General features: G+C 43.6%; 1 protein-coding gene across 2 annotated transcripts in view; it reads right to left on the minus strand.

Moving 5' to 3' along the window:
• Positions 1 to 19,062, minus strand: part of FNIP1 (folliculin interacting protein 1) — a 64,331-nt gene extending 45,269 nt beyond the window's left edge. For both annotated transcript variants that reach the window (XM_058034980.1, XM_058034978.1), the window contains exon 1: positions 18,892 to 19,062. In XM_058034980.1, coding sequence (XP_057890963.1) covers positions 18,892 to 18,980 — 89 coding nt within the window. In that variant the 5' untranslated portion in view covers positions 18,981 to 19,062. The remainder of the gene's footprint in view (positions 1 to 18,891) is intronic.
• Positions 19,063 to 19,684: the final 622 nt, after the last annotated feature.

Here is a 19,684-nt window from a genome sequence, read left to right on the forward strand (position 1 = left end):
CTCATAGGTTAAATACAGGGAGAAATCCCCAATCTCTCACCACTGCAATGGTTTTATTGCTGTTTTATAGGATGGTAATATTTTTATGTTTGATGCTGGACAAGTGTTTTGACACAAAAGCAGCAAAACTAAAGAGAGATAAAACCATTATCTTTTCTTACCATGCTTTACAGGAAGTTTCTCATTTAGAAATGAAGAATTGAGGCCCTGATGCCACAAACACATACATTACAGACTTGGCTTTTCATATATGACTAGTGCCAGGCAATTAAATGGAATTACTCACATGAGCAAAACTGGGCATGTGCTGGTTACAGGACCCATGCCTTAAGCCCAAATCTTGCCTTTAAAGCTTAAAATGCCAAGCTTTAGGAGACAAAACCAGTAACATCTGACCACTCCTAGCTACCTTCTTGATCTAGTGAAGGAATGTGCAGTGCACAGTGACTTCCTTTACCTGTGTGGCAAAGGCACCGCTCTCTAAAGGTTACTGATGTCAAAAGTGACCTTTTTTCTTAGACATGCAATGCTGAGAAGTGCCTCGTATTATGTAAACATTTATTTACAGGAGTAACATCTAAGGTTTCCATTTTACCTCAGGGTAACCTGATGCGTATCAAAAGAAGTGCTTTGAAAGCTGACCCAGCCTCCATCCAACAACTGACCAGGAAAAATACTGGAAGGAATTTCTCTGCAAATAGAGACAGACTCAAATTCTACAGAGAGTAAACAGTGCTTTAGCCAGATCAGTGAATATTTATTGCTTGAGGAAGGAATTCAGATATTCAATGTTTGTTTACACACACTGTCACCACTCCCCTATCCAAGAAAACACTGGAGCATCTTTAACATGAGATATGCACTATCCTCTTCTCTAGGTGTATATTCAGGCCTCTCTTTGAAAGGGTGAAGGCTTTCCTTTTTTTGTGTGTATAAAATTTGAGCTTGAAAAACAAAGCTGGTAATATTACCCTACTTCAGAAAAACACTCAAGTCCAAAAAAAATGAAGTTATCAAAATCTCCTGTGATAGCCCATCACCTGCCAGGGACATATTTCAGTATCCATGCACATCCAGCCAGATGCAGATGGGAAAGATGTGGGTGATGGAGTTCAACTAAATCCAGCAGCCCAGAGCCCAATGCAGACCCCCATGCCCAACTGGGGCTGGGGCATGTTCTGAAACACTCAGCCAAAACCAAACAGCACCAAAAATAACCACTTTCTTCACTCTAGCCAAAGGCATTTCTGAAAACACTTAAAACTAATGCAAAGGCTCATATACACCTTTTGGGTATAAATCATCTGATTTTAAACCAAGCAGACAACAGAGTTTGCTCCAACCACAGGCTAAAGAGTAATGAAATAATTAATTTTTGGTCTTCACTGCCTTAACAAGTTTTTTCAGTCTTTCTTCTAAAGAAAGGCTTCCCTCACACATGTTGTAAACGCACACAACAAAGAGCCAGGGAGTGAGCCAAGAAATATTTATTGCTTAGTAATGCACGAAGGTAGGAGCTGGAAGCCACACTAGACGAAAAGAGAGAAAACCAATTAGGATTTTATTTGAAATCTGACTAGAAATACTTGGATACTATTTCTCTACAAAACACTTGCCTCACTAGGATTACCACTGAGCTAGACTTCTAAACAAATGTGCTTTCTGTGCATTGTTGTATCCCTCCAAAAAAAATAAAAATTCTCATTGCTGGAGAGGAAGAGTGGAGATGTTAAAGCATGAACCTTCCATATATACTTGGAGCATACTCAAACCTGCACACACAAACATAAGTCCAGGCAAAGGTCAGCAAGAGCCCAAACGATGAGAAAGATCACTGCAAACAGGAGATTCTCCCTCAGGAGATTCAAAACTTGGGCCCTCTATTCATTAAAGGAAAACAGATTGTTAAATGCTGGAAAGAGTGCTTTTGATATCAGATTAAAAAAAATACACAAGTTTATAAACTCTCCATATACAGGATTCTCACTACCAGCACAAGGCCTCATAACTGGAATAAACTGTCTCTACTAGCATTGTAAAGGAGCATCAGCAACTACAAATCTGCCAATGAGCATTCTTGGAGGGTAGGACATGAAACAATTATCTGTCTTTCAAGAACATGGAGACCTCAGCAGATTGACTATCCACTGCTGTAATTTTTCATGTCATTAGAAAAACGCTGAAAATAAAAATAACTATCAAAGTAAAAATCTGATGCATGGTTAGGCTACTGAAACATTTGTGTTCATTTTGTATCACATTTCCAGTTGCAATCTACTATAAGACACCAAACAAACCTCCATAATACCAACTGGTACTGCAAGACAACAGGGCATTCTTCCCCTGCCAAACAGTTATTTTATTGTGCACACTCGGGTGTGCACAGCAGACTCTTCTGCTGTAGCTAGTAAAAATGAAGTGTAAATAGCTCAGTGTTGTGTGTGCTCAATGAAAAGTTGGGGAGAAAAAAGTTGCAATACAAATTGCTCTTGATGAACATAGTTGGAAATAGCATAGCTGTTGGAAATAAAGACCCTCCTAAATCACCCAGAATGATGTAATGCAGCAGAGCAGGGTTATGGGGGGCAGGCTGTGTTCCCTCCTTTATGCTGGAGGGAATTCTGGAGATGTCACGAGAGGTTCAACAACCCTTAAATCCACACACAGAACTAACTAGACAAAACAAAATCAAGCTCACAAGCTCAGATTTATCAACTGCAAAGTTTGCTAAGGGAACTTAATGGTGAATTGCTGCTTTTTATTTTGGAAACTGTGAATATTAATAGATGAGAAAAATAGGAGACAAGACGAATGAGAGTCGAGGTTGACTGCAAGACCTCTCCTGTCATGAAAATGAAGACATCTCAGAGGAATCACTAAGGCTCCACTATTGTTATCAACACCAATATTAATAATAATAATAAACCCTTGAAAGATTCCTGATGGAATAAGGATGCTTTGGCTCAATACTCCTAACACTTTCCATTTTTTAATAGACAAATATTGAATTCCCTGTATTTATCTTCAGCTTAGAGTGTCTTTAAGGCTTTTATTTTCAAGTACTTTTCAGAAACCATAAGGACTACAGCAGTTTTATTCTTTCTGCACTGCTGAAAACTGAGATTATTAATATATTACTTCAGGAGACATTAAAAGAAAAGCTGCAAGGTGCTTAACCAAACTGCCAGTGTGCTCTACTATGCCTGACATGTCAGCTGATTCTTGCAACAAGCAAACACATCTAAATAAGCTTTCTTTTTAATCAGACAGATACATCTAAAAATACCTACATTTTTAAAGACTAAAAGACTAGAATGTAAACAGCTGCAATTTTTTAACATTATGCTTTTTAACCTGTGAGCTGTACCAGGGTGGGCGATGCTGTGCCAAGGGTGCCAGGATATGGTGGGTCCCTGCCAGGGTGCCTCCCCAGAGCCTGCTTTTTCCACCTTGAAACCCCCTGGCCTGGCTGCAGGCAGCCAGGACACCTCCAGCCTGGAGATGCCCCTCCATGGAGTGCCCAAATCACTCCAGTGCCAGCACATGACAGCCACCAGACCTCTGGCTGCAGCCGCTGCACCTGCTGCACAGCCCCGCAGCGACCCACGAGCCTCTGCTGTGTCAGGGTGCAGGCAGACATCTGCTTCTGCTGATCGAAACACCCTGCAATACTTGTTTTGTGAGTTTTATAAGGGGAAAAAAATATGGCCTTGGTGGTGAAAGTCATCCAGCACAGGCAAGGCAGCATGGGGCTTGGAGCATTCCTTGGCTGCAAGCCACGGTCCTGTAATTGATTAAGGTGGCTGTGCTTGTGACCGAGTGATAATTGAGAGCCTAATAAATCTCCACACAAGTATTTGTCACTCAGAGATGGAAAGCAATTGTTATGGACCTTCATAACGAGCCACAAGTGGTAAAATTACAGCTAATATTAAAAATACCAAGAGAGCCCACAGATCACTGCCAACTTCCTTGCCCAGCATTCATATTCTCAGTTAAATTTCCAGGAGTGTCAAATGCACAAGGACTGTACTTTCAGGCTTTCAGCTAAATCATCTCCAGCACAAACTCAAATCATTCCAATTCCTCAAGATTATGTTGAGAACTCCCTGGTTTTCCTTCCCCCTACCCCAGATCTCATTTATCTGCATAGGCAGCATTGCTTTAGAGGAGGTCTACGTGCTATTCTTTTCTCAAGGGGAAAAAAAAATGAAAAGAAAAAAGGCAGAGCCACAGCTGTTCAGTATTGCTTGGAAAAGGAGGGAGACAGAGGTAAGTAGTTATTCTCCAAAGATTCACAGGGATCAGTGCCTGAACAGCATTTTACTCTGTCCCTCATGTGACTTTAATTAGGTGTTGATTCACTCAGTCATGAGACACAAGGAAACAGGGCTGCAAGCCCTAACGTCAAAGTAATGCCTGTTCTGCCAGTTTCTGTATTAGCAAAGCACAAAGGGGACATCCAGTTCTGAGAAGCAAAACTTGTGTTTTCTTGCCCATAAACCAATCCATCACATCATTTCAACCTTTCCATATTGAAAAAAAAAAATGTAAAAAAGACATATGAATTATTTCAGAGAAAGATGCTTGTGGATTCCCTGATTATTCTTGCCTGTAAGAGCCAGGACCAGTGCAAGTGTCCACAGGGTGAGCTCCCTGGCCAGGCTCTGAAGCCCTGAGAGCAGAGTGTCCCCTTCCATATGGTAATCCAGGTCCAAGCTGCTTCAGGATATCAGGGTTTGTTGTGGGGTTTGTTTGTTTGCTTTTGGAAAAAGAATACAAGCTATTTTTCCGTGGCTTTATTCCTGTTGTTAAGTGAATTTCTTGGCCTCCTTAGCACCAAAAAGCTTTTCTGTTATGGGGTCTGGTTCCCATAGCAACAGGCTTTAAAAATATCAAAGAAATTTTCAGGACATGGTAAACCAATTTCACAAACTGTGTATATGGTTGTAATAGGAAAAGCTGGCGGACAATTATTTAGATGTACTCAGTTCTAACAAGGTTTGACATAGGGATAATCCCAAGATGCTGCTCTCAGCCCAAAGCCTGGGGTTGTAGAGGACTACAGTGGACTTTAGCTTGCTATGTTACCAGGTCATTTATCAAGACAGTCACACAAAATTAACAGATGAGGATCATTTTTCCAATGCAGGTGACATTTAAGCTCAGTATGTCCCTGAAATGCATTAAATGCCAAAAGCTTTTTTCATGACGAATGCAGCCCCCTAAACCTTTGAGTTTAAACACTGTGCTTGTAGTCTCACCCTCCTCATTTGTGTAGATTTTAGAACTTATTTAAAACACATGCCTAGTGCTGAGCACATCAGTGGGTTCACTGGGAGCAGTCAAACTACTTCCAGACAGAGAGCACATGCCTAAGCCCAGGGCTGACTCAGCCTTATTGCCCCTGAAAGCTGATGAGCTTCCACCAAAACCCCATCTCAGTTACACAGGAACAACTGCAAACTAAAGACAGAGGATGATTATACAAGCAAGTGTAAGAAATTCATATCTATGGAATGAAACCCCAGGCTGCCCTATCTGTATGTGATGCTCATTAATATCAACATCCCACAAGTCCTAATGATAGCTACTCCCCAGGAATCAACAACTGCCTGACATGAGCGTTGGTCACTTGTCACCTAAGCATCCTCCAATACCTTCAAATGTCTGATGTGGCCCAATTCTGCAATCTTTCTGCACACAGAGTGGTTACCTGCTGCCATAAGCCCCAGCAGACTTTAACCCATCTCTTTAGTTAACCCCTCAAACCCCCTAAATGTCAAGTACGCTGCATTTCAAAACTATTGCCAGGCTCTGAACCAGAAACAATTAGGAATGATTTCACAGATCTGCCAAATAACACTACTGAATATTCAGGTGGACTGGATCTATCCTACAGCTGCTTTTCAGGAGGGAAGACTTTTCTAACTTGGCTCCAATCCTTGCACTGAACATCCCTCCCTTACTGGCTCTACGAGTCAAACAGGCCCCTACTTAAATTGCAGAAGGCATGAGATCTTGATTTGTGCAGATATTGCCAGGGCCCCAAGACTACTGCGAGGAGCCTAGACTGCTTAATTCTCCAAGGCAAGAGTCATGCTGCTCAACTGTTTTCCAAATTAAGCATGTAAAGGTGACCTGAAACTATTTCAGGTAGATTTATATAGAGCAGACACTAAAGACATTGGTTGACTTCACTTTTATGTAACTCATAAGGACATGAGGACAAATAAAAATCAGATGCTTGAACAAGCCACAACTTCGTTCATATTGAAAAAAAAATACAGACTATTAGAATATTGGAGCAGCCTGGCACTTTCACGCAAATGCACCTTAACTGTGAGGTCCTAAATGCTTTGGTTTCCAAAAGCAGAAGAACATGTAAAAATGCATTTAGCTATCAGCTTTTAAACCAAGCTTAACAAAGTGCTCTACTGGGTTTGCTCCACTGTGCTTTGCTCACTGCTGCAAGGAGCTCTGCACCCTCAGGCTTTCTGCCACCCCCTTCAGTGTTCTAAGTCTCACTACACGCTCACGGTTTTGGGTTTCCAAGAATGGTAGGAATGGAAAATACAGGGCAGGACTGGCCATTGCCCAAGCTCTCCAATACAACTATCCATCTAGAGGGATTTTCCACAGCAGAAACACTGAACTGGTCAAGTATTACTGAGAACCTCACATGACAGATACATGGCAGCTTTGAGCGTCAGCTGAACATAGCCCTTACATGCCTCAGAGCTTTTCTTACTGCTAAAATCTGTTTGTGATAAAGAAAACTGCAGGTTCAGCTCAACATGCCCTCCCTGTGTATCAGCACTGAAACTCACTCCAAACACACACCTTCCTTATCACAGAGCTGAGCTGGAACACACAGTCCAAACCAGCTCTGCCTGACAGAATCAACAGAATCACTTGATAAAGCCTACGTTGTTCTACTGGGAGAGGCTGTACTTAATCAAGATATATATGTATATTTAGTGTATGTTCAATAAACCCCTCTCTGCTAGTAGTAACCAAATTGATGCAAACATAATTCCAGACACTCCCAGCCACCACAGCTTGCCAGCAGATTTCAGTTTGCCCATATGAGCATCCTCAAAATGTGGAACCCAAAGAAGCCTAGTGCTGCAGGAAACCTGCTGTGAACCAGCCACAGCAACACACAAAGCTATTTATTGCACTGCATCAAGAGGAAAGAAAGGTTCTCATGCTGGACAGCAATAGCTGTCAATGCCACCAGGACATTTTGGACTGGGTTGTTTTATCATGGTCTTTCTAAAGAAGCTGTTCTCAAAGTAATTGCTCCCTTTGCTTTTTGTTTCCCTTTCCCCTTTCCCTGCTCATGCACATCACTTGATGTGACACAACAGTAACCCCAAACAGGATGCACACCACTGCTTGTGGCAGGAGAGGAAGGGACAGCACAGCACCCAGGGGAACCCTTCAGAGAGGAGAGGCAGCACTGCAGGCCTCAGAAGACACCAAGAAGAGAGCAGAAGAATAGAAGGGAAAGAAAGATGGGCTTTAATTCTCTTCTTCTGTGTATGAGTGCATGTGAGTAAATACAAGTTCCCAAAGCAGAGCATGAAACAGGGACAGTGACAATGAGGGAGAACACTAGAAGGAACAAAAAATCCTGAGTAAAATGAATCACAGTATCACTGAGGTTGGAAAAGTCCTCCAAGATCATCAAGTCCAACCTTTGGCCAAATACCACCATGCTGACAAAACCACTCTATCCTGTAAATTGTATGTATGTAATCACAGCAGCATCACACAGCTGCTTCCAACTGCACTTGCACATGTACCTTTGTAACCTTCTGAACACAGGGCAACTCCAAATGCTTATATTTATACAGCATCTATCAGCCCCCAAAAACACAAAAATCTTACCATCATGGTTCTGATCTAGGAAGCAAAGGATGTTTTACATTACAGCAATTTAGGCTTGTCTACACAGTGCACACAGGGAATGAATTTACCTGTCTCACTGCTGGGGGAAACACCAGAGTCCTCCTCTCACAGACAGCAGCTGAGCAAGGCAGGCAGGTTTCTGCTTTGTGGTATCCTGATTACTCTGAGTTGAGACAGGTGCTCACACACTCAGAGCCATGGTAGCAAATGAAGACACCTGTATATTTTCAAATATACAGATATGTGTATTTTGTCTGGCACAGACAAATATATACCTACATGACACAGATCCAACAGTGAGGTCTGTCCTGCTCTTGTGATCTCTTTTCTCCAAGCATGAATATCCTTCAGCAAAGCTCAAGGCTTTGGCACTGAAAGCCTTCAAACCCTAGTGAGGATGCTCAGGACTTCATAGAACTGGGCCATTTGGTATTTGTTTAATGTTTTTCTCTTTATTTTAATTTTTATATAAAAACAATTTCTTGTCAAATTCCCTGCTTCCTCTATATTTTCTTCTCCTCCATCTTCTCTATCCATACAGATGAGAACAATTGCCATTACTGAATCTTACATTATCTTGCATGGGTTTTTTCTCCAGTGTGGGCATAGACTGATGTTACCTCCTGAATGCAATTCAGCTGATTTGTCCAGCTAGCTACTAATAGAAAAGATCAGTATTTAAATTTAATATACTAAACCCATGTGAGGAAAAACCCAACAAAATCCCAAACAAAAAACCAAAAACTCATAATACTTGGTGTTTTATCTTCTGACCCTAATGTGAGAAAAAGCCTTACACAACACACAAACATAAGCTACCTCGCAGTTTCTGAACATGCTTCAATTGAATAAGGAAATCTGATGACACATTTTAAAGTAGCTACATATTCAGACTAACCAAAATTGTTCATTTGCTGATAACTGCAGAAAAGATACTATGGGAAAAAACCCTACTAAATTTAAATAAAGTAAAATAAATTAGTCTTATTACAAAGTGATATTTTTGCTTATCTGAAAAAAGTTTGATAAATATTTATTTATACAAAGATAAAATTCTGTTATAGTTTCAAAAGAAGTTAAAAGTTGCTTTGATTTTTTTTTTTACTTTGACACTTATTTTATTATGTCTATTTTGGAAAAAAACAAAAGAGGTCAGCAGTTCATGATTAGCATCTCTTGTATGACTAGAAAATATATCCAGTTAAGAAACCATCATGCTCCTTTTCAGAGCTTCTTAGTGCTCCATGCTATCAGTAGAACAATTTCCTTTTCTACTGAGCAAGTAGAGTAATTTCCAGTAACTCACAGCAGCTGAAATACGTTTAGGTACTGAAAAAACCAACCACTTTTTTCTGTCTGACTATTTAAGTTCTATGTCAGTTTGGGTTGCCTTTAAATAGAAACACAGTTAGTACTGTAAGCCAATTCACTGTCCTGACATTTGAGGCATTTCTTTAACTCTGTCTTAAGGGGTAATACTGTTATTTTTCCTGTAGGAACAAGAAAATTCTGGCAGACTTCTCCCCTAGCAGCTTCTCAGATGTTCAGATAATGTCATTCAAGCAGAACAAGCTTCTGAGAAGGAGCACACGCTTCCCCCAAGATCCACAGCCTGTTCACTGCACACCCAACCACACAGCTTATCATCTGCACCCATTCTTCATTAACACCTGAACTAACACAGTTTTTCACTACAAATTCCTGGTATCAAGTTTCATGAAAAGGAGTAAACAAAGCATTCAGCTAACTCTCCAAATGGCAAGAACATTTTCTAGGTAATGCTTCACGGGGGCAGCGCGGGGAGAGTGTAAAAATACTCGAGAAGAATCTCATTCATTTCCCATGAACTGCTCACACGTGATGTGCTTCCTTCTGCCCACTGCAGTCTTCCACAATTACCCACAAACATGACAAACTAAGTGCTGAGCACACACACTTGGGAGGCCTGATTTTAACCTTGGACATGCATGAGACAAGAGAAACCTGGGTATGTAGCAGGCAGTGTGTGCCTTAATACTTGTCAGAAAACAAAATAATTTAGCTAACATATTTGATATTCTGGTATTCACGGTAGTCCAGGGCTGGCCTTTCTTGAGGTCACACTACAGCTGTTCCCTGCAAACTATGGAGCCACATGACCACTGTCTTCCTCCAACATGCCATCCTCTGGCTGTCCCCAGGACACAGCCGCTGGAAACAGGAATGGCCAAAGCGCAGCCGGCTCAGAGCTGCAGAGAGCCTCACAGGCAGGAGACACCAACAGCACCCACAGCATTTTCACTGAACTTAGAGAAACTCAGCTCACTCAAACTTCTGTTCTCACATTCTCCACCAGACATGACAGAAATCAATCAAAAGGTTTAGAAATTACTGAGGGGAGTGCCAAGGCCAAGCACTGCAATGTGTGAGCCACCATTTCCACAGCTCCTGAGGCTAAAATAAAACAAAATAAGAAGGCATGTAGCAAAGTAACAGTTCCTTTGGGCAATGCTCAGATAATTTACCTTCTCTCTCTTTTAGTGGGAAATGACACAGGAACTGTGGTGAAGATACTGCTCTGGCTTAAACAGGCACAAGGCCAGGATCTAAAGTCAGGGCTGAACTGCATTTGAAGGTTCTTCATTTATCAACTAAAACAGATGGAAGAGAACTGTAATTTGGCTCCTGTTTCTTCCCAGCTCTATATCACACAAACTGAAAGAGTAGAAGGTTTCTGGTACTATTACAAATTTTATGTTTTGCTGACATTTTAGCTGGAGCAAGGAAAAAAAACATTTGAAGGTGCTGAGAGTGAGGCACACACAGATCTGGAGGGGCATGAAACACCATGAATGCGCAGGGCATGATCAATCCACAGAGTAAAGGAAATGTGACTGTTTCTGTGATGTATTTGACTCATTTTAGACAAAAATAATTAGTGGATGTTGTGGAATGATCCTGGAGAAACAGAGCAGGATCAGTGGTGTGTGATGGATCACTCCCATGCCTGAAGCTCACTGCTGTCAGCAGGGGCTGTTGCAGATCCACGCTTGGGTACAGCAAACCACAGGGCACTGTTGGGCTGTTGATGTGGGCAGGGGTACCTACAGCCAGGATTGTTGCTACTGACACTGGCAACAATGCAGAATCCTCCACCTGTAGAAAATGGGTTCTTTCAAGAGCCGAGTTCTAAAGACAGATGGAGATACCATGGGAGATACCCTGATTATCAACACAAAAGCATCAGTCAAGACTGTTAAATATAAAAAGTTTTTAGATACAGCCAAACTGTTTAAGTCCAAAGGCTTAATTGCTTGGTAAGAGCTATGAAATTAGAAAAGACTAAAAATTTTATTACAAGCACATTTTATTTGCAGATGCATCTCACACACATGCACTGTTAATACTCTATATCTAGTTCATGCAGCAATTCACGTGTTTGAACAAGTTTCTCTGCAATGCATTGTGTTCTGAATAATAGTATCTCCAGAAGCTATCAGTTTCAGAGAAGAAAAGGATTGTTTAGGCAAATGTGCAGAATCAACAAGTAAAAGCTTCAGCTGAGCCCTAAGCAACATTGTTAACCATGCATTGTCATAAAAATAAATAAATCCTGTTCAATACAAAGACTACATAATAACCACTCACATGTCTATGGAGCAGAACATAATTGTATTGTGTGTATTGGGCAGGTATTGTTAGAAATTAATGATTCAACATAGTGCTTATGGTCACATTCCTTAGGCACAAAAGAATCACATGAATTTTGTGCAAATATATTTCCCATATTTGAATATTTCCCATATATGCTACTACTCACTGTAAGGTGGAGCAGCCAGTGCATTAGCTAACTGATTACTGATTAATAAAATTATTTCCTGTTTTTGATGGGCATAACTTTTTTCCTCCAGCAGATATTTTACAGGTTAAGGTTCTCTATCTAACACCACAAATGCAAAATGTTTCAAGTCCTCGGAGACAAATTCTGCTCTTGGCTGATTCTGGAAGCACAACACAACCACACTGTGGATTCGCAGCTGCAACTGAGCTTTGCATTTTTCCTAACGTTACTCACAAACATGTGATCCTGCAGACATCCAGCTCCAGATGTAGCACTGGGAGGGAACACAACCACTGAGCATGAAACCACTGCATGCATTAGTTTCCACTTGTAAAACACACTGCTGAAGTGGTCACCTAGAGCATTCAGCCAAAATTACAAAACAAGTTGCAGGCTCCAAGTCACACTGGTCCAGTTTATTCCAGAACAGAAGCTTGGATTCATCCGAGCTGTCACCATGAGCATACGCTAACTCGAAGCATAACAGAGCATACACAGAGCAAGGGATAAAGCCCTTTGAAAATACAAGGACAATCTATCAGTCAACCAGATGAGCTGATCATCCCAAGTCAGCAAGGACTGGAACACGAGACACGTAAACACACCCTCAGTCACCTGAAAACAAATGGTGGAATAGTTTCAGAAAAGAAGACATCACAATGCACAAGCAGGTACATACACCCCATGCTCTTGATACATCCTCACCTGGAGTAGGAGAGGGAAGAAACAGAACCCAAGGGTTTGTAGAAACACCTTCTTCCAACACTTGCCAGTGTAACCCAAGTGTGAAGCACTTCCACTCAAGTACATCTATATGCACATGAATCACCCACCCCAACCTTTCCTGAAAAAGATTTCTAATTTAGAGGAAGGAGTTGCAATGCAGGAAGGGGAACCAAGAAAGTGACTGTTCCAGGGGTGCTCAGCGAGGCAGGAGCCTGCAGCTATCCCCAGGCAGCCCAGGCCGTGCCACGGGGAGGAAGCAGAGCGCGCGCTGACAGCGCTGACCTCGTGATGGCCAGGACGGGCAGGGCAGCCTCGTGATGCCAAATGCTCAAGGCACCACGAGCTCCCAGCCACCACAGGCTATGCCAGGAGGAAAGGCAATAAGGGTGACCCTTCACCTATTAGCTCATTTTGTAATGAGCTCTGCCTCCTTCTAACAAACGAGACAAAAAACTAGCAGAGGGCTCTTTCACTCCACCATTCGTGTTCCCTGTTCCACTGGGGATGGGAAGAAGCCAAGGTGAAGCAAGGGCTAGGCAGAGGTCCCACCAGGGCAGGGAAAAACTTTCCAAGACACAAAGCCAGGCAGACACAAGCACCCCAACAGTTTTCAAATTATTTCATTTTTCTCTGCACTCACATGCACCTAGCATGCTGGGTATATCAATCCAACTTAATTCCTTCAGATCTGGTGATGATAGAAGTAAATAATCACTGGATGGACTGCCAACCCTCTGATTATCAGCTCCTTCAGTCACTGTACAGACCTAGGTTGTAGCACTGCTTCATTCAGAGCTAGCACCACTTTTTCAAGGACATGCTGGGTGTTTTAGGAGCATCACATTCCTACCTGGAGAAGCACTGGGACACCTAGAGAATGGGCAAGGAAGGCTTGGAGGGTGGCCTTTTCAGGAGAAATTAACAAAACTATCTCCAAGCTCCAGAGGTGCTCAGTGGAACCTTGTCATTTGTATGTCTGTTTCCAAGATGAAAATTGACTTTAAGCACTGGAAGGTACATAAAAACTTACATGACAGGAAATGCAAAACAGATTTTGGCAAAAAGAAGTACTTTAGAAAACAGCAATATATTTCAAAACACAAGCCAAAGTCATCATAGCATAGAGAAAACTGTGCATAAATCAAAGTGAAGCATTTATTAAAACTTGGTGCACTCAAGCTAATGAATGCAACCAAAAAGCCAAAACCATACTCTTCCAAAGACTACAAAGAGATGGATTTTTATAAAAAAGCAAAACTTAAAAGGACATTAAAGGGCAGAAATTAGCTCAATAAAATCACAGTAACATTTGAGATGTTTAAGAATTCGACTAGTCTTAAAAATTATGGCACAAAAGCTTTTTAAATTCATCAGATAACTGGAAAAGATAAAATGCCGGCCCTATTACAAAATGAGATCCAGCTAATGCTCTTTTGGAACAAAAACTTTGAGGTGGTGAAACTCCAGGAGTTTTACAAATATTGACAAAAAACCGCACAGAATGCCAGAAATGAACAAACATCAAAACATGCTGTTTCATTAACAACAGGTTTTGGTCAGGCTGGCCTGATGCACTGCTGAGGAACAACTTTAAAAAGCCTTGTGCAGAAGTACTAGGATCAGGAATTTGCTGGCTGCGTTGCTCCCAAGAACTGACACAATTTGGCAAGAGATCTGCTTTCCTGGGCTCAGCCAAGCTGTACACAAAGCTACCTGCTCCTGAGAAAAAAGTTCTCTGGGTAAAACTTTTGACTGGAAATACCAATGTAAAGACAACTTGCATGTTCCTCTTTCACTGTACTCCAGCCTCCACTTTAAAAAGCTGCAGTAGTCTCTGGCTACACATTAATAAATGTCTTTGAGTCTCTTTGCACTTTTTTTCAAGAAATTAGCCTCTGGTTCAAGAAGCAATTATGCTTTTGTAAGAAAGCACGTACCATTTTTACTGCGCAAGAACAATAGCTCTGCAGAAGAACTGGCTCATGAAGCATCTCTGTATCAAGCTACCCATTTACAACTCTAGGTTTATTGTAATTCCCTTGATGAATGCCACTGCCAAAAATTATGTGAAAGGAAACAAATCTCAAGATACCATTTAAAGTCACTGCCACAGTGAACAGAAAGAGTCTGGGCTGATGGGGAATGCTTGCCTAGACAGATTTCAAGAAATGCTACTTTAGAGTCAGCGTGAGGCCAGTCCTATCTCAGGAACCTGGCAAACTATTCTATCAATAAAGGAGCAGCACATATTACTAGAAGACCCCAAGAAAGCCCATGTCCAGGAAAACCAAAAATGGCTTTCTCTATCATAAAGTACACTTAAAATTATTTATTCCTGTATCTCTCCCAGGTTGAAAAACAGCGCTCGTTCTCAATAATACCTAGGTCACCAAAGCAAAGCCCTAAAGGAAGAATGTGCCCAGATACCCCACACCATTGGTAAGACCTGAAACTGGAAGGGGTTCTGTCAAGCTTGAACAATCACCACACAGCTGTACCTCTACAACAGGTGCTTTAACAAGAGCAAAACAGAGTTTGCAAACATCAGTGGAATGCCCCTCGGGGTGAGATGGTTCTTTAGAGTTCCCTAGATTAAAATAAAAAAAGAGACACTGAAGCTTTTATTGAGCTGTAGTGTAAAAAGAATTCCTGATTAATAATCCCTCTATCCTCCAGCTAGGCAGGCAGGATGTCTAGAGACAGAAGGGAATGAGTATTTGAACTTTATACATGAGATGGAAAAAATCCCCACTGAGTTCCCTCCTACATGGAGCCCCAACACATCCCACAGTTCAGTGTTACAAGACAATCCCTCTCCCTCTGCCACATGCTAACAGTGCCCCAGGTCCCATCAGGATCCCAACCCTCTCCTGCAGAAACCCTGCTGCAGCCCTTGCAGCTGTATTTACCATTGGAAACACTGCCCACACATCCTGACAAGGATATAAAGCCTCAGCCCTCTTGGTAATTTACTGAGCTTTGTGCTCAATCTGCTGAGCCCATCCTGAAGAACAAAAAGCTGGTTGAGTTTTCAGTGACTTACCAGCTTCCCTTTCTCCAGAGGGCTGAAGTGGATCCCTGGAAAGCCAGGAAAGACACAGCAGCTGAAAATCCCCAACTGTAGCAGTCAGTAATGTAAATGTGCAGGGGAATGCTTTGTGTGCCCATTTAATATACAGCAGAAATGCATGGCTGTTTCTGCTTAATTTAAGGAAGTTTTTGTAAGATTATTTCCATCTTACTGGAACAGAGTTCATTTATTTACTATTTTAAAGCGTATCTTCATTTAGACACATACAGCTTACAGCTGATGTGAACACCTTTATGTATTTTTACAACAGGAATGCTTTGATTCTAAAATTCTAGAAAACTGCTTACCTGAAATTTTATTTTCCTAATAGCTGTAACAGCCTGAGCCGAGCTCTCCTGTCACCAGCAGCAGTCTGTGCCAGATGCTACAATATGGCCAAGAGATCCTATTTATAGTAAGAATTACCCTCAGGGAAAATCCACTCACATGAGTATTATTTGCAGTAGACAGCAGGTACTCTACATCTTGGAATATAAGGGCTTAATTTTTCCCTCCTAGAATACTTGCAGGTGTTTCTGTGTTTCTTGTAAACAGATTTTACCACTAAAATTTGAATATTCTTGCTCACCATGTGAATGTCAAGCTGTATCAAGAGATTTCAGTCTAAGGACCAAGTCTGCCAATCACCCTGAATTAAATGGAAGAGCTAAAAAACTAACAAGTGGTGGATCTACTGTGATTTCCTAAAGTTTCTTCTGAAAAATAAACTGCATATATATATATATATATATATATATATATATATAATATTATAAATGACAAACTGGCACCTCAGCAAATATTTTAAAATTGCTAACCAACTCTTCCCATTACTAAACCTCTTAACCTCTCCAGCACCTAGTCCCAAAGGGTTTCACAGAGTTTGACTATACTTAGGCACACAAAATTTCACACACCCACAGCACAGAGAGAGATTCTTGGCAGGAAATTTAAAAAAAAAATAAAAATCAAAGCCCACCACAAACAAATTAACAACTAAACAAAATGTTTCACCTGAAAAGTATTGTTTTATTTTTGAAACAGTGTAAGGTCAGATAAATAGAACTGGTGAATTTTCACAATAAGCCTGATGGAAACGTAAAATATATTGATAGTAAAAAAAATGAGCGGCAAAATCATCCTTAAACGTTTTCTGCTATAGTAATGTCATTGCCAGAATAATTGGGCTCTTCTCTCCAAGCACATATTATTCACAAAATATACTAAGAGAATTTATGCATTTTTATGGTTGCTCTACAGTCTTCTCAATAAGAGTTTTCAAAGTGAAGACAGAAAAGAATAACAGCGCTCCGAATATTTAGGAAATGCTCTGTTATTTAGACTGTAAACAGATATAATGTATCAATCCATAAAACATCACCTTGCCCTAGTGGAATTGATGAGGCTGTTGCATTCAGCTTCACTGGAACCTGCAACAATCTAAACTCTAAAGTGCTTATTTCCACTCTCCAAAGACTCAGGTGTCATAAATATCAGTCCTTATTTTGTGTATTATCTGAAAGTTTCACCAGGAATTGATAATCCTATCAAGTTGTGATCTTAGCTATAAACTTAGCCTCATTTGGAAAATGAAGGCAGCCATCAGGTAAAATGTACCTAGAGAGCATCTGTATTAATCTTCAAAAATACTACTTGGCTCTCCTAAGTCAGAGCTGGATCTCCCACCCTCCCCAGAGCCTCATCAGCCTTTCCCTGCAAATTATACCTGTGGGTCCACCAAAAAAAAACCCAGCTGCAAATTCACCAGTTACCAGTTGACAATTCTTATCACAAAGTGAAACAGCACTATCAGTTTCAGACCCAGTTTGGCACAGAATGATACAGGTGACGAGGAAAGCACAGAGCTTGCCAAGTACTCACTCTCCTTTCAACACGGGTGTGATTCCCACATTTCTGCCCCAGGTCTGCACTGCAGCTGCTGCCTGAACCACCATCTCTAGACAAACCCATCACTAAGGCAGGACAAAAGGCATGACAACGATACAGAGCAGTCCTAGTACCCCTTCCCTTCCCCACCAAGGGCTCTGGGCCAGTATGAAGCTGATTTGGGAAATAAGATGACATTGACATTATTAAAACATTCTGTTTCTTAGAAAAGATCATTAAAGAAAAGGATTCACTCCACAGTGAATATCAGAGAGGTGTGAAAGCAGTTATGGATCAGTGTCTTCAAAAGTTGTGTGAGTTCCAGGTAATGACCAGGAGCATGTCTTGACTCCTTGAGGACTCATACAGTCCAATCAATATTTTTTGAAAACCCTTGTGCTTAGAAAACCGCAAATACACTGTTGTACAGCTAAACTGGTAAGTACTGCAGCTAAAAGGGGTACCCACCACAGAAAATTAAGCCCATCAGTCAGAGATGTCTCTTTACAGTGCAACCCAAGGCTGATTATTTGCAGTCAGTAAATTTCAAGGCAGCGAGTGGGAAAGAGCTTCACCACACTGTTACAAGTGCTTTAAGAAGCCTGTAACTCTTACTAATGAAGCAGATTTTATTTCCACCTAGGTGGCAAACCGCACTTTAAAACGATAGTGAAGGTTCTGTCTTTGCCAGGACGCAGACACGGCATCGCTTTCGAGCCTGACCATTATCCACGCGTGGAACAGCACAAAAGGTACCTGCTTCCAAGCAAACCAGCCGGCGGCAGCCCCGGGGAGCCCCAGGCCCCGCAGAGCCCCCGAACGCAGCCTCTGCTCGCCCCGGCCCCTCAGGCACCGGCCCGGGCCGTGCGAGCCCCCTCGGGCTGCCCTGGGGCCCCTGCCCCGCTCCCCGCGCTGAGCTTGGCCCCGCTCGGCCGCTCCAGGGCTGCTGCGGTCGGAGCATGACCAATTTCGCTACAAGCCCCACTCCTCTCTTCGCCAAAACTTCACGTTTTCTCCCCGTTCCTGGGGCTGCTCCCTGGGGACCTGCCCGCCTGTCGCCCTCCCTCGGCCCGCAGCATCCCCAGAGGGGCCCGCGGGGAGCGGGGCCTCACACACGCCGGGGAAGGGGAGGCAGCCGCGGGCCGGGGGCGAGGCACGGCCCGGCCCTGGGAGCCGCGGCCCCGGTGCGGAGGCAGCCGAGCGGAGGCACCGCAGCGGCCCCGACGTGGCGGTCCCGGGGGGCTCCCGCCCCGCGCCCGCCGGAGGGGCCCGGCCGGGGCGGCCCCGGGGCTCCCGCGGAGGACAGGGGACGGATCCCCCGGGGCTGGGGGGTGCGGGGCGCGTCTCCGAGGAGCTGCCGATGGGGCAGGGAAGGGTCTGCCAGCCCCCGCGTCCTCCGGACGGCGGAGGGAGCGAGGAACTCGGAGCAGAAGTTTGGGGCAAGGGAGGAGAGCGACCACGTCCCGGTTACCTGAAGACACAGTCGTCGCGGGCGTCCCTGGCCGGGGAGATCAGGCCGTGCTTCTTGTTGAAGAGCTTCTGGAAGAGGGTGGGCGGCATTTTGGGGCGCTGCCGCTGCCCCCGCCGCCGAGGCGCTGGGCTCCGCGCAGCGCCGTCCCTTCGCCGCGGCTAGTTCCGCCCGCCCCGCTCCATTCGGTGTCACAGTCATATGACAGAAATTAGTCACCCGGCGCTGCCAGGAGGGGAGGAGGCAGCGCGGGGAGGGACGCAGGCAGCGGGGGCCGGCCGGAGGGCGGGGCGGGCCCCGTGGGGCGGCCCCAAGTGAACAGCGGAGCCCCGCAGAGCCCGGGGCAGCTCGGAGCTGTTCCCTTTCACCCGCCTCGGCCTTTCACGCTCCTCCGGCCGCAACCCGTGCGGGGAAAGCGCCGCTCCCGGCGGGGCTCAGCCGGGGGCAGGGCCGAGGAATGCCCCGGGGGCGGCGATAACGCGCCGCTGTTGTGTTTTCCTTCTTCGGACGGAAGTTAAAGGCAGGAGGCCCAGGAAGGCGAGAGGAGGTCACGATCGAGGCATCAGATCCTTCCCGTGGCTGTACCCAGCGCCTTCGGGACTCAGCAGGGGTGCACAGAGAAAGGTGACGTCTTTCACCCCAAACCTCGAAAACCCAGCTCCTTCCCGCTACAAGAAGGGATTCTCCCACAGCTGTAGCAAAACAGCTCAGCCCAGATGCACTGGAGTCAAAACCTACAGGGAAGATGGAACGCGTGTAGTTGATGGCAGAGGAAGCCATCATTACAGGTAAAACA

Source organism: Melospiza georgiana, chromosome 15 (genome assembly GCF_028018845.1).
Source record: "Melospiza georgiana isolate bMelGeo1 chromosome 15, bMelGeo1.pri, whole genome shotgun sequence".
Taxonomy (NCBI): domain Eukaryota; kingdom Metazoa; phylum Chordata; class Aves; order Passeriformes; family Passerellidae; genus Melospiza; species Melospiza georgiana.